General features: G+C 45.6%; 1 protein-coding gene across 10 annotated transcripts in view; it reads left to right on the top strand.

Moving 5' to 3' along the window:
• The first annotated feature begins 1207 nt into the window (after positions 1 to 1207).
• The window catches only part of ALDH7A1 (aldehyde dehydrogenase 7 family member A1), a 53727-nt gene continuing 39716 nt past the window's right edge, over positions 1208 to 15218 (top strand). For 3 of the 10 annotated variants that reach the window (XM_078005130.1, XM_078005135.1, XM_078005132.1), the window contains exons 1-6: positions 1208 to 1517; positions 1929 to 1993; positions 2696 to 2749; positions 3349 to 3414; positions 13000 to 13080; positions 14646 to 14769. In XM_078005130.1, the coding sequence (XP_077861256.1) occupies positions 1229 to 1517; positions 1929 to 1993; positions 2696 to 2749; positions 3349 to 3414; positions 13000 to 13080; positions 14646 to 14769 (679 nt within the window). In that variant the 5' untranslated portion in view covers positions 1208 to 1228. The remainder of the gene's footprint in view (positions 1518 to 1928; positions 1994 to 2695; positions 2750 to 3348; positions 3415 to 12999; positions 13081 to 14645; positions 14770 to 15218) is intronic. The other 7 variants (XM_028849698.2, XM_078005137.1, XM_028849699.2 and 4 more) reach the window with 5 other exon arrangements.

Raw genomic sequence — 15218 nt, 5'->3', positions numbered from 1 at the left:
GCTCATACCTGTAATCCCAGCACTTTGGGAGGCTGAGGTGGGTGGATCACGAGGTCAGGAGTTCGAGACCAGTCTAGCCAACATAGTGAAACCCCCTCAATATTCAAAATACAAAAAATTGGCCAAGTGTGGTAGTGGGCGCCTGAAATCCCAGCTACGCAGGAGGCTGAGGCAGGAGAATCGCCTGAACCCAGAAGGTGGAGGTGGCAGTGAGCTGAGATTGAGCCATTGGACTCCAGCCCCAGGGACAGTGCAAGACTCCCTCTAAAAAAAAAAAAAAAAAAAAAAAAAAAGCAAGAATAGGACGGATGCAGTGGCTCACACCTGTAATCCCAGGACTTTGAGAGACTGAGGTGGGCAGATCAGAGGTCAGGAGTTCCAGACCAGTCTGGCTAACATGGTGAAACCCCGTTTCTACTAAAAATACAAAAAAATTAGCTGGGTGTGGTGGCACACACCTGTAATCGCAGCTACTGGGAGGCTGAGGCAGGAGAATCCGCTTGAACCCGGGAGGCGGAGGTTGCAGTGAGCCGAGATCGCGCCATTGCACTCTAGTTCGGGCAACAAGATCGAAACTCCGTCTCCAAAAAAACAAAATAAATAAATAAATAAATAAATAAATAAATAAAAAATAAAGTAAGAATATACCTAGGCAGGGTATTTATAGAGGAAATGCAACAATCTAATATTTATCATTAATTACAAATCTTTCATTTGTAATTTACCAAAACAGTGAAAACAAACAACCCTTCCCCCGCCCCTCAATACAAACCCTCCCTTGGCTACTCCAGGGACCAGAGGCATCGCCATCGCTAAGGAGCTGGTTAGGAATGTCGGCTCTCCGACCCTAGCCCAGACTTACTGAATCAGAATGAGCATTTACCACGACCACCAGGTAACTTCAGGCATTTTACAGTTTCAGAACCCCTGCTATAGCCTGCTATACTTCAGAGCCAATATTTTGCTGAAAAGAATTCCTAGCTGGAGCCGTGGCTCCCGGAGTCTTTCACCAGATGGCAGCAGCCCACTCCTCCCTATGGCACTCCCATTGTTCCAGGCAGGATTCAGCCGCAGGCATCTCCGGAAGACTAGGGGCCGACGGGGCGGTGGCGGGGTCGTACCCTGTGGGAGGGATCGGGTCTGCCCAATGGGTTCTCTCGGGCGGGGGGCGGGGCTCTATTTCAGCAACTCGACCGGCCTTAGGCTCCTTCCGAATTCTGAGCTCAGTATGTGGCGCCTACCCCGCGCGCTGTGTGTGCACGCTGCAAAGACCAGCAAGCTCCCCGGACCTTGGAGCAGGCCTGCCGCCTTCATGTCCACTCTCCTCATCAATCAACCCCAGTATGCGTGGCTGAAAGAGCTGGGGCTCCGCGAGGAAAACGAGGGCGTGTATAATGGAAGCTGGGGAGGCCGGGGAGAGGTATGCGGGCGCTTAAGAAATCTCTGCAGCCGCCGGGGTTCGCTCGAGGAGGCCGGGCGGGCACTGACCTACCGAGTCCCCGCTGGCACTGGAGGAGGTAGTACAGAGTGGGAGATTTTGAAGCTCCACAGTACAAGTTTTCTCGTGTAGGGTGCCTTTAAAATGAAAACTTAGATTTTAGGTCCTTGTGCCCTATGCAGAACCGAAGTCATTTTGGAGCTGTAGGGGCCTAAACTTCCCGCTCATATTTAAAACCTTGTGGTCTTGGATCTGTAGTGAGAAATGTGGCACATTGAGGGGTGCAACTGATCTTAATTTAGAGCTTAACTTTGGCTCTTCACCTGTGACATGCACCGCAAGTAACGTTCTTCAGTGTAGTTTAAAGTTATCTCTCTTCCTGAATTCCTTGGGAGTTTGCAAGCTCGGACTTGCTGAAATCCTGCCATGTTTTACTTTGGGTTGTGAACTCCTTTGAGGACTGGGTTTTCAGCATTTCTCCGTTGCCCAGGGCTTAACACCGCGCCTGATGCCCGTTACTGCTCAATACAACGTTTTATAGAATACAAAGGAAAGGTAAGGTTATTATCGCCCAGATTTTTTTAAAAAGAAAATTTTTTATAAGAAGACGTTATATAACAGTTAAACTTTGTTGGACGTTGTATATTATATAATGAACCTGCCTTGGTAAAGGGAACACTTCTTCCTTTTGGTTATTAGTGGCTGTAGGAGATACAGATAATTTTAATTGCTCCTCAAACCTCAGTGTTTAATCTTGATTTCCATGTGATATCTAATCATTAGGCCTTTTTAGCTGTGCCTTGATTTTCCCTTTCATTGTTGCCCTGAGACCTCTCCAACTGGTGTGGACACAGGCCTTTCCCATGGTTTTCCCACCTTGGCCATTTCATCTCTGAGCAGAGATGACTTGTCACTAGTAAGGGAGAGAAGGAATAACTAAAACTAGTCAGTTTGGGCTGTTATTAATGGAAAAAGAGGCAAAATAACTGGTTACATTAAAGCTTTTGTTTATACACCTAATATTGAGATGTCGGGGAGAGTTTTGCAGTAAAGGTAGTTTCTAATGTTTAAGTCAGAAATGAAAGACAACCTCTGTAGAGTGGTTTATATGTAACAGAAGTTAACCTAAGGTTTTTGAGTTTGGATATTATATCATTTTTTCCTCTCTTCTTTTTCTTTCCCCTGAAGTTTGGTCTATTCCCTTACTTCAGAAGGGATTACGTTTTCTATACATGATCATCATCCTTTTGTTTTAAGGTTATTACGACCTATTGCCCTGCTAACAATGAGCCAATAGCAAGAGTCCGACAGGTAAGTGTGTGTGTGTGTTTAATTCAAATTACACACAAGGAGTTTGTGCAGGCTTTCTTTAGAGGCAGAAGCCAGTTAGGCAGATGAAGAATAATACAAAATCACAAATGCAGAGAATAATGTGTTTATTTTTCATTTGACATTTAGGACTGTCTGGGGGAGACTGTCCTCCCTTGGGTGGGGGCGTGAAAAGGAAAGAACCATAGAAAAGGCGAAGCATAGAAAGACTAGGCAGAGGGCCATTTAAGACAGTGCTTCTGAAGTACCTGAGGATTTTGTTAGAATGAAGCTTTTGATTTCTGAAGTTTGGGTTGGAGCTCAAGGTTCTGCATTTCTAATATGCCTCACATGTTGTTCTCAGATGAAGCTGACAGATTTGCTTTGAAAAGCAAGGTTTTAAGGCATAGCTGGATTCCAACCTGTTTTACCGGGTTCTAGCTAGTTTTGGGGAGTGTAGACTGTGGGAATCATTCTCAGCCATAAATGTTAGAGAACCCTAGAGATTTTCCAATTCTCTTCTGAAAATATTTGTGTGTTCTAGAAGATTGTCATCACTTTTCTTTATTTCCCCCTCTCTGTCCCCCTACTTCTTAATTTAGGCCAGTGTGGCAGACTATGAAGAAACTGTAAAGAAAGCAAAAGAAGCATGGAAAATCTGGGCAGATGTAAGTATGACCTTTGTTTCTAGAATTCATAAGAGGTCACTTTGCCTATTGTAAGCAATGAGATACATAAACATCTAATAAGCAGGTCAGTGCTGCCTTGTTAAAATGTGAGCTCCTTGGGGGCTGTGATACTGTACTAGGGCTCCTGCTGTCTTGGTAACACCTCTGCCATATTTCTAGGGTAGTGCCTTTTCTGTACTTGCCATTCATTGAATGGATAAATTTAAATGAATTAAAACTTTGTGCTGGTATAGTATAAACTTGAGCTGTGAACACTATTCTTCACTGAAATTACTTGAATTTATAATTAAATAGAAAATGAATAGAAGACCTATGCTAGATATATTCATTTGCTCCTCCTCTTACCCCCTGCCAGATTTGTCTGGGAGTATCTCAGCAATAGGTCAGCATTCCTGGTTTAAAGAACAGCAGCAGACTGGACCTGGTGGCTCACACCTGTAATCCCAGCACTTTTAGGAGGCTGAGGCAGGTGGATCATCTGAGGTCAGGAGTTTGAGACCAGCCTGGCCAACGTGGTGAAACCCTGTCTGTAGTAAAAATACAAAAATTAGCCGAACATGGTGGCACGTGTAATCCAGTCTACTCGGGAGGCTGAGGCAGTAGAATTGCTTGAGCTTGGGAGGCGGAGGCTGCAGTGAACCAAGATAGCACCACTACACTCCATCCAGCCTGGGCGACAGAGTGAGACTCCGTCTCAAAAAAAAAGGAAAAAAAAGAGCAGTGGCAGCATCCCTTTCTCAGGGCCAGAAGCTCATATTCCTTGACTGTCTAATGAGGCTGTGAGGCAGAGTCAGCCTCCTTGGTCTCTGAGTCTCCACCATTGGTGGAGAGCAAATTTAGGAACTGTGACTGGGGCTGGGCTGGCCACACTGACTCGTCACTAGGTGGTGGCTAGGCTCCTGAGAAGGGGAGAGTAAAGGCAAACCGAACCCGGGATAGCCTGATTTCCCAACCTTCCCACTACCCCCATCCTCATTGTGCTTTGTCTTGTAAAAAGAAAAGACTGAGGGTGCCTGCCTTCTGGGAGGGTTAAATGAGTTAATCATTTAAAGTGTTTACTGGAGAGCCTGGCACAGGAAAAGCCTCCAGACATTTGAGTTAAACCCTGTGCTGCTGGGTGAGGGACTGCTGAGCTGCAGTGTTTTCTCTGAGTCAATGATTGCAAGGGGGGTTGGGTGGGGTTGGGGTGGGTTGCAGAGTGGCAACCTGTCCAGGAGAGCCCTGGGTTGGATGAAGCTTTTTTTTTTTCTTTTTTTTTTTTTTAATCAGCCAAGAGACGTCTTTGTGTAAAGCATGAAGCACATCTTTCCTCTACTTTAATTATGGATAGAAGTATGGCCTCGGCTTCCATTATACACAATCAAAAGTGTCTTTGGGCAGAAAAATACCACTTCCACAAGTAAACAGTGTGCTAGGTAAAGTTCACCCTACCTGGATAGAGAATAGTGTCCAAAACAATATCCTTCATTGTTTTAAAAACTTACTTTTATTTATTTCTGATCATAAAAGTAATAAATATTCTTTTTCTTTTTTTTTTTTTTTTTTAAGAAAAGATTGATGCTGTAAATAAGATAAACAAATTTAGTTCCCTTACCCCAACCTCTGCAATGCAAAATGATTATTAGGTTTAGGTTTTGGTGCATTTCCTTTCAGTCTTTTATGTATTTATTTCATAGCTGTGATTATTGTACGTTCATATATACATGGCGTGTATAAAATTTTGTGACCTGTGACCTGTGATGATTGTATTGCATACCATCCTAGAGTTACTGCTTTTTTTTTTTTTTTTTTTTTTTAAAGACAGGATCTGGCTCTGTCACCTAGGCTGGAGTGCAGTGAGTCAATCTCAGCTCACTGTGACCTCTGCCTTCTGGGCTCAGGGGATCCTCCCATCTCAACCTCCCAAGTAGCTGTGATTACATGCACACACCACCATGCCTGGCTAATTTTTTTGCATTTTTTGTAGAGATGGGGTTTCACCATATTGCCTAGGGCAGTCTTGAACTCCTAAGTTCAAATGATCTGCCCTCTTTGGCCTCCCAAAGTGCTGGGATTACAGATGTGAACCACCATGCCCAGCTGCGTAATTTTTTTTAAAATTGTTGTTTTCCTATACGTATATACTTTTTTCTTTTGAGATGGAGTCTCGCTCTGTCACTCAGGCTGGAGTGCAGTGGTGTGATCTCCGCTTACTGCAACCTCTGCCTTCCAGGTTCAAGTAATTTCCTGCCTCAGTCTCCCAAGTAGCTGAGACTACAGATGTGCACCACCAGGCCTGGCTAATTTTTTTCTTAAATATGTTCTCCAACTTAAAACTTTTAATTAAAAAGTAAGCTTTAATGTCGAAAATGCAAACTTGGGGAAGACAGAAAAGATCACACACAAGGCTGTCACTTCACACTTGGACGGTTGCACAGCCGCTGGACAGAGGCACTCCTCACTTTCCAGACAGGGCAGAAGCCAGACAGAGGTGCTCCTTACTTCCCAGATGGGGCGGCCGGGCAGAGGCGCTCCTCACTTGCCAGAGGGTGGGCAGTGGGGCAGAGGCGCTCCACACTTCCCAGATGGTGGGGCGGCGGGGCAGAGGTGCTCCTCACTTGGCCAGACGGTGGGAAGCCGGGCAGAGGCGCTCCTCACTTCCCAGATGGTGGGGCGGCGGGGCAGAGGTGCTCCTCACTTGGCCAGACGGTGGGAAGCCGGGCAGAGGCGCTCCTCACTTCCCAGATGGTGGGGCGGCGGGGCAGAGGTGCTCTTCACTTGGCCAGACGGTGGGAAGCCTGGCAGAGGCGCTCCTCACTTCCCAGATGGGGCGGCGGCCGGGCAGAGGTGCTCCTCACTTGCCAGATGGTGGGCAGCCGGGCAGAGGGGCACCTTACTTCCCAGACAGTTGGGCAGCTGGGCAGAGGTGCTCCTCACTTTCCAGACCCTGGGATGGCCCGGCAGTGGCACTCCTCACATCCCAGATGGGGCGGCGGCTGGGCAGAGGCGCTCCTCACTTTCCAGAGTGGGTGGCAGGCCTGGCTAATTTTTGTATTTTTAGTAGAGACGGTTTCACCATGCTGGCCAGGTTGGTCTCGAACTCCTGACCTCGTGATCCACCTGCCTTGGCCTTCCAAAGTGTTTGGATTACAGGCGTGAGCCACTGCACCCGGCCTTCCTATACATTTATACTTAAAAAAAAAATAGACCAGGCACGGTAGCTCACGCTTGTAATCCCAACACTTTGGAAGGCCAAGGTGGGTGGATCACCTGAGGTTGGGAGTTCGAGACCAGCCTGACCAACATGGAGAAACCCTGTCTACACTAAAAAATACAAAATTAGCCAGGCGTGGTGGTGTGCGCCTGTAATCCCAGCTACTCAGGAGGCTGAGGCAGGAGAATCACTTGAACCTGGGAGGTGGAGGTTACCGTGAGCTGAGATCGAGCCATTGCACTCCAGCCTGGGCAACAAGAGCAAAACTCCCTCTCAAAGAAAAAAAAAATTAATAGACTTTTATTTTTTAGAGCCGTTTTAAGTTTACAGAAAAACAAGTAGAAAGTACAGAATTTCCATTCCTCCCTCATTCCTCTTCCCAAGTTTCCTTTTTTTTTTTTTTTAAGACAGAGTCTCACTCTGTCACCCAGGCTAGTGTACAGTGGCATGTTCACAGCTTGCGGCTCACTGTAGCTTCGACCTGGGCTCAAGCAATCCTCCTACCTCAGCCTCCTTAGTAACTAGGATTACAGGCATGTTCCTCCACACCTGGCTAATTTTTGTATTTTTTGTAGAGATGAGGTTTTGCTCTGTTGCCTAGGCTGGTCTCAAACTCCTGGGCTCAAGCAGTTTGCCCACCTCAACCTCCCAAAGTGCTGGGATTACAGGCATGAGCCACCAGGCCTGGCCATTTCCCCTATTATTAAAGTTTTGCATTAGTATGTCATATTTTGTTACAACTGATGAGCGATTGTTGATGTGTTATTATTAACTAAAGTACACAATTTACATGAGGGTTCACTCTTTGCATATACTGTTTTGAATGCTAGTACAACTTAACATGTTGTCTTCTGACTAGAAGCGTCTATTGTATGTGTCTATTTATCCAGGGTAAATACAAACACATTTGAAAAAGAAAAAAAGAGTTTATATGAATTCAGGATCTTGTCTTTTCCTGAACTGTTTTTTTTTTTTCTTTTTTTTTTTTGAGACTGAGTCTTGCTCTGTTGCCCAGGCTGGAGTGCAGTGGCATGATCTTGGCTTACTGCAACCTCTACCTCTTAGACTCAAGCAATTCTCCTGCTTCATCTTCCTGAGTAGCCAGAACTACAGGCATGAGCCATTGCAAAAAAATTTTTTTTGTGTGTTTTTTAGTAGAGAACAGGGTTTCACCATGTTGGCCAGGATGGTCTTGAACTCCTGACCTCAAGTGATCTGCCCGCCTCTGCCTCGCAAAGTGCTGGGATTGCAGGCATGAGCCACCGCACCTGGAATGAACTGGTTTTTAAATCTATCTTTGCCCTAGGGAGTGCCAGCTGACATTATGATCTTTCTTAAATATCGGGCTGTACTTTTTTTGGTTGCTATTTTCACATTCAGGATCTTATCTGGCAGTCAGGTCTTGCTCACCATGCCAGCCTCTGCACCTAATATCCTTTCTCATACTTCTGGTGCTTTTTAGACCTCCCAATAAATAGAATGGGGGTGCTAAGTGGGAACAGGTTGCTTTACTGGGTAATAGTAGAGTCCGTTGGGGATCCTACTTGTTTGATTTTGAGTTAAGCAATTGAGTTCAAAGTTTAGCAAAGAGGCAGAGTTTTTCCTGACTGTGCTCTGGGGCGCCTGCCAATAGGTCAGGGACTTAGAGAGGCTCAGTAAGAACAGACCAAAGCTTGACCCCCCTTCTGGTCACAGAAGCTTTCCTGTCTCGATCCTCCCTCACGTGAGGCTTCTCTGCTTGGCCCTCGTCCGTTTGGCTGGCCTTGACTGTGTTAGCACAAACCACTGTTTCATGTAGTTCATTTGAGTTAATTCTAGAATTTTTCTTTTTCTTTTCTTTTCTTTTTTTTTTTTTTTCAGACAGAGTTTTGCTCTTGTTGCCCAGGCTGGAGTGCAATGGCGCCGTCTTGGCTCACTGCAACCCCTGCCTCCCCTGTTCAAGCGATTCTCCTACCTCAGCCTCCCAAGTAGCTGGGATTACAGGCGCCCGCCACCAATTTTAAAAATATTTTTAGTAGAGATGGGGTTTCACCATGTTGGCCAGGCTGGTTTCGAACTCCTGACCTCAAGTGATCCACCCGCCTTGGACTCCCAAAGTGCTAGGATTACAGGCATGAGCCACTGCATCTGGCCAATTCTAGAAGTTTTCAAAGGGAACATTTTTCTTTAAGGGAAATGGAAACAAAGTGAAACATATGGAAAGGTAGTTTATAGAAATTGATTTCTTTCTAAGGAATATACTTGCTGCTTTCTTCCATGAGCCAGTTTCAGCACAGAATGGGGCCCGTTTCTGCCCTCTGCATCCCCATGTGTCCTCATTTTCCCTCTCATCTCTGGTGAGAAAGAGTGGAGTCTTACTCTGTCACCCAGGCTGGAGTGCAGTGGTGTGATCTCGGCACACTGCAACCTCTGCCTCCTGGGTTCAAGTGATTCTCCTGCCTCAGCCTCCTGAGAACCTGGGATTATGGGCACCATATGTGGCTAATTTTTGTGTTTACAGGGGCTCACCATGTTGGCCAAGCTGGTCTTGAACTCCTGATTTCAAATGATCCACCTGCCTCGGCCTCCCAAAGTGCTGGGAATAGAGGTGTGAACCACCATCCCCAGCCATAATTTTCCAAAACCACTTTCTCTTGCTTTTTAGCCTTTGCATATGCTCTGTACCTCTCTATCCCCATGCTTTTCCTCTACTTTGCCTGCCTCTTCACAACATCTGGCATGTTTTAGGTCTTAGCCCTAAACTCTAAACTTGTAAAAAGCCTACTTCGGATTGCTCCAGTTGTGAAATCCAGCTCCCCTTTCGTGGCATTTGCCACATTAGATTGTACTTACCTGTTTCTTGCCTTTATCATCCCCATGGACTGTCAACTCTATAGAGAGCAAGAATTGTAACTGCCTCATTTGCAGTAGAGTATCCAGGGATTAGCACAGTATCTGGCACATAGAACATGTGCAATGATTATTGTTGAAAGACTGACTGAATAAAATGTGTCCAGAATGGGAGGTAAAAGGCCATGTATACTGGCCATTCTGAGTTGAAATTAACCAACTTAACTAAACGTATAAATGTGCTTACTAAATTCAATTGAAACATCATTAAACCCACACCATGTGCTAGGAAATGTATAGGTTGTGTGCTGATTGATTTAATGCTACAGGTTTTGTTTCCTGTTTCCAAAAGTGTGCATATATTGTGAAAATGACAGACATTGCAAACATACAAATTGTGGATGAAAATCTGTTATAATTTCACTCACCAGAAAAAACCATTGTGAACAGCTTGGTATATGTTCCTCCAAATTTAAGCAAAAGTTTAGTTACCATAAGTGTTTTCTTGTTTTCTATTATCCTATCATAGCTTTTCAATGTTTTCCCATAAAAATCGACCTTATTTTATCACTGTTCCATAATTAACCAATCATGTGCTGATGGACAGTTGGATGGTTTTATTTTTTTCTTTACTAGAAACAGCACTGCAATGAATATCATTGTACCTATACTTTTGCATACTTATGTATAAGCTCAGTTTCCATAAGCCGAACTGCTTAGTTAAAGGGTAGGAATGTCATGCCTGTAATCCCAGCACTTTGGGAGACCGAGGCGGGCGGATTACCTGAGATCAGGAGTTCGAGACCAGCCTGACCAACAATGGTGAAACCCCGTCTCTGCTAAAAATACAAAAAATTAGCCGGGTGTGGTGGCAGGCGCCTGTAATCCCAGCTACTTGGGAGGCTGAGGCAGGAGAATCACTTGAACCCAAGAGGCGGAGGTTGCAGTGAGCCGAGATTGTGCCACTGCGCTCAAACCTGGGTGCAACAGAGTGAGACCCCGTCTCAAAAAAAAAAAAATAAATAAATAAAACAAAGGATAGGAATGTTTTAAATGTTAATAGATTGCAAAGTGACCATCCAGAAAAGCTGTGCTAAGACATGATAATACACTTGGGGAGAAGAGAGAGCAAGGAAAAAGCCTTGAGCTCACAGTCAAGCTCTGTGAGGCAAGTGTGAGCAGTACTGTGATTAGGCGCAGTGGGAGTTAGGGGGAGGGTGTGATTGGCCTCTGCCTGGGGGAAGGTTTCATGGAGGGGAGTGTTCCTTTTACCTGTACTTTTATTTTTTTATTTTTTTATTTGAGATGGAATTTCACTCTTGTCATCCAGGCTGGAGTGTAATGGTGGGCTCTCAGCTCCCTGCAACTCCCCCTCCTGGGTTCAAGTGATTCTCCTGTTTCAGCCTCCCGAGTAGCTGGGATTACAGGCACCTGCCACCATACCCGGCTAATTTTTGCATTTTTAGTAAAGATGGGGTTTCACCATGTTGGCCAGGCTCATCTTGAACTCCTGACCCCAAGTGATCCACCTGCCTTGGCCTCTCAAAGTGCTGGGATTGCAGATGTGAGCCACCACGTCCAGCCTTAGCTGTACTTTGAAGAAGAGGCAGAATTGGGAAGAACTTGATGGGAGAGAGGGAGTAATGGTCACAGTTGGAAAAATTGTGTCTCATTCATGAATCACATCTCAAACTTTATGACATAAGCTGTGCTCTTTACCCCCAAAACCTGATGTTTCCCTTCAAGTCTTCTTCATCCCAGTAATTATACTTCCATCTACCTAGCTATTGAAGCTAGAAACCTGGAAGTCATCCTGAGTTCTTTTATGCTCTTCATTTCCTGCATCTGTGTGTCCTTTCAATTCTACTCCCAAAATAGACCCTGAATCCACTTGTTGTTCCCCTTGTTACCACTGCAATCCTTTTTTTTTTTTTTGAAATGGAGTCTCGCTCTGTCGCCCAGGCTGGAGTGCAGTGGTGTGATCTCGGCTCACTACAAGCTCCGCCTCCCAGGTTCACACCATTCTCCTGCCTCAGCCTCCCGAGTAGCTGGGACTACAGGTGCCCGCCACCATGCCCAGCTAATTTTTTGCATTTTCAGTACAGATAGGGTTTCACCATGTTAGCCAGAATGGTTTCCATCTCCTGACCTTGTGATCCGCCTGCCTCGGCCTCCCGAAGTGCTGGGTTTATAGGCATGAGCCACCGTGCCCGGCTACCACTGCAATCTTAAGACTAAGTCTCTGTAGTCTTTTTTTATTTTTATTTTTTGAGACAGAGTCTTGCTCTTGTTGCCCAGGCTGGAGTGCAGTGGCATGATCATGATCTTGGTTCACTGCAGCCTCCGCCTCCTGGGTTCCAATGATTCTCCTGCCTCAGCCTCCCAAGTAGCTGGGATTACAGGTGCCCACCACCACATCTGGCTAATTTTTTGTATTTTTAGTGAGACGAGGTTTCACCATGTTGGTCAGGCTGGTCTTGATATACTGACCTCAGATGATCCACCCACCTTGGCCTCCCAAAGCTGGGATTACAGGCGTGTGACACCGCGCCTGGCCTATAATATAGTCTTAACTGATCTCCCTGCTTCTACTCTTTTCCCCTTCAACATATCCTCTACTTGTCTGATAGCATATTAAAATTAAAGCAAATCCTCTTATTCTGCACCTTAAAAGCCATTCAAGACTTCACATTGCACCTGGAGTAAGATTCTAACACCTTACAAGCTTCTGGCTTTAGACATACTGGCTTTCCCAATCAGCCGCTTTTATTTTCCATGGATCCCTCTTACATGTTTTTTTCTTATCCCTGGGAAGAATATTCCTATGACTTACTTTTCCCATTCTTCAGGTTTCAGCTTCAATATTACCTCCTTTGAGATTTTTCCTGGCAACGCTTTTTTTTTTTTTTTTTTTTTTTTGGAGATGGAGTCTCACTCTATTGCCAAGGCTGGAGGACAGTGGCACGATCTCGGCTCACTGCAACCTCTGCCTCCAAGGTTCAAGCAATTCTCCCATCTCGGCCTCCCGAGTAGCTGGGATGACAGGCGCACACTACCATGCCCAGATAATTTTTGTGTTTGTAGTAGAGATGGGGTTTCACCATGTTGGCCTGGCTGGTCTCGAACTCCTGACCTCGTGATCTGCCACCTCTGCCTTCCAAAGTGTTGGGATTACAGGTGTGAGCCACTGCACCGGGCCTCCTGCCAACCTTTTAGGTAAAGTTACTTACCCATTTCCCCTCCAATCTTGCTGTTTTTCTCTTCCTCAGCTTCCTTTTTATTTCCTTTGTCTTTATAACCCTGATGGCAATTTGTAGTTATTTGTTGCCTTTTCTTCTCCTCTATGCCTTCCACTAGGTATTTGCTCCAGGAATGCCTTGCTTCTTATTTTAGCTTTAGTGTCTGGTCATATCACAGTCTTGACATGATCAAAAGTCTTTGATATGATTGTACTTTGTTCTTTTACAGCACACATCCAATACTGTGTTACAGACATGAATTTATGCTTTGAATCAGACACAAAAATTGCATTATTTTCTTAGATTCCTGCTCCAAAACGAGGAGAAATTGTAAGACAGATTGGCGATGCCTTGCGGGAGAAGATCCAAGTACTAGGAAGCTTGGTAAAGTATTTTTGTAGTATATACACAATTCTTTGAGTGGAGAATAAGGCTGTCATGCTTTTCTATATATAAGATTGTGAGGTTTTTTTTGAGACGGAGTCTCGCTCTGTCCCCCTGGCTGGAGTGCAGTGGCGCGATCTCGGCTCACTGCAAGCTCCGCCTCCCGGGTTCACGCCATTCTCCTGCCTCAGCCTCCTGAGTAGCTGGGACTACAGGTGCCTGCCACCGCGCCCGGCTAATTTTTTGTATTTTTAGTAGAGACGGGGTTTCACCGTGGTCTCGATCTCCTGACCTTGTGATCCTCCTGCCTCAGCCTCCCAAAGTGCTGGGATTACAGGTGAGAGCCACCACGCCCCGCCGATTGTGAGGTTTTTTAAAATTTATTTTGAGATGGAGTCTCGCTGTCACCCAGGCTGGAGAGCAGTGGTACAGTCTTGACTCACTGCAGCCTCCGCCTCCCGTGTTCTAGCAATTTCCCTGCCTGAGCCTCCTGAGTAGCTGGGATTACAGGCTTGTTATAACACGGCTGACTACGTTTTTGTATTTTTTTTTTTTTTGAGACTGAGTCTCGCTCTGTCGCCCAGGCTGGAGTGCAGGGGTGCGATCTCGGCTCACTGCAAGCTTTGCCTCCCAGGTTCACACCATTCTCCTGCCTCAGCCTCCTGAGTAGCTGGGACTACAGGTGCCCACCACCACGCCCGGCTAATTTTTTTGTATTTTTAGTAGAGACGGGGTTTCACCATGTTAGCCAGGATGGTCTCGATCTCCTGACCTCGTGATTTGCCCGCCTCAGCCTCCCAAAGTGCTGGGGTTACAGGCGTGAGCCACCGTGCCCAGCAATTTTTTGTGTTTTTTAAGTAGAGATGGAGTTTCACCATGTTGGCCAGGCTGGTCTTGAACTCTTAACCTCAGGTGATCCCACCTGCCTCAGACTCTCGAAGTGCTGGGATTATAGGCGTGGGCCACCACACTTGGGTAGATGAGTTTTTAAGAAAAGTAGTTTATATTATATTTTATTTATTTATTATTTAATAATTTATTTATTTTCGAGATGGAGTCTTGCTCTTTCCAGATGGAGTCACCCAGGCTAGAGTGCAATGGCAGGATCTTGGCTCACTGCAACCTCCCCATCTCGGGTTCAAGCGATTCTCCTGCCTCAGCCTCCCGAGTAGCTGGGATTACAGGTGTGCGCCGCCACGTATGGCTAATTTTTGTGTTTTTAGTAGAGATGCGGTTTCACCATGTTGGCCAGGCTGGTCTTGAACTCTGGACCTCAGGTGATCCGCCTGCCTTGGCCCCCCAAAGTGCTGGGATTACAGGCATGAGCCACTGTGCCCAGTTGTACTTAATGTATTTTAAAAATTCTTTCCTTAGAGGAAAGATTAACAAGGTAGACAGGAAAAAGTGAAGGCAATTCTTGTGTTTGAAATTTCTTTGGGAAATAAAACAGACTTTCTTCAGTTTATTACATTTACAAAATATGTTTTGCTTCCCCCTTTCTTTAATTTAATGTTTATAATGTGAATTCTGTTGGAAAAATTCTGCTTGTCGTTTTATATTTCTAGGTGTCTTTGGAGATGGGGAAAATCTTAGTGGAAGGTGTGGGTGAAGTTCAGGAGTATGTGGATATCTGTGACTATGCTGTTGGTTTATCACGGATGATTGGAGGACCTATCTTGCCTTCTGAAAGTAAGCAATGAAATTAGTTAAGCTGAGTTTTGTACTCTGATATACAGAGCTCCAAAAAAAGAAAAAAAAAAAAAAAAAGTACTCTGGCTATGGACTGTGCAAAAGAGAAATTTCTTTTTTTTTTTTTTTTTTGAGACGGAGTCTTGCTCTGTCGCCCAGGCTGGAGTGCAGTGGCGCCATCTCGGCTCACTGCAAGCTCCGCCTCCCAGGTCCACGCCATTCTCCTGCCTGAGCCTCCCGAGTAGCTGGGACCACAGGCACCCGCCACCACGCCCGGCTAATGTTTTTGTATTTTTAGTAGAGACAGGGTTTCACCATGTTAGCCAGGATGGTCTCGATCTCCTGACCTCATGATCCGCCCGCCTCAACCTCCCAAAATGCTGGGATTACAGGCGTGAGCCACCGCGCCCGGCCATAAGAGAAATTTAAAGTGACATAAATAGGTGAAA

The sequence above is a fragment of the Macaca mulatta genome, chromosome 6, assembly GCF_049350105.2.
Source record: "Macaca mulatta isolate MMU2019108-1 chromosome 6, T2T-MMU8v2.0, whole genome shotgun sequence".
Lineage (NCBI taxonomy): Eukaryota > Metazoa > Chordata > Mammalia > Primates > Cercopithecidae > Macaca > Macaca mulatta.
This window is presented reverse-complemented; position numbering and strand designations above follow the sequence as displayed.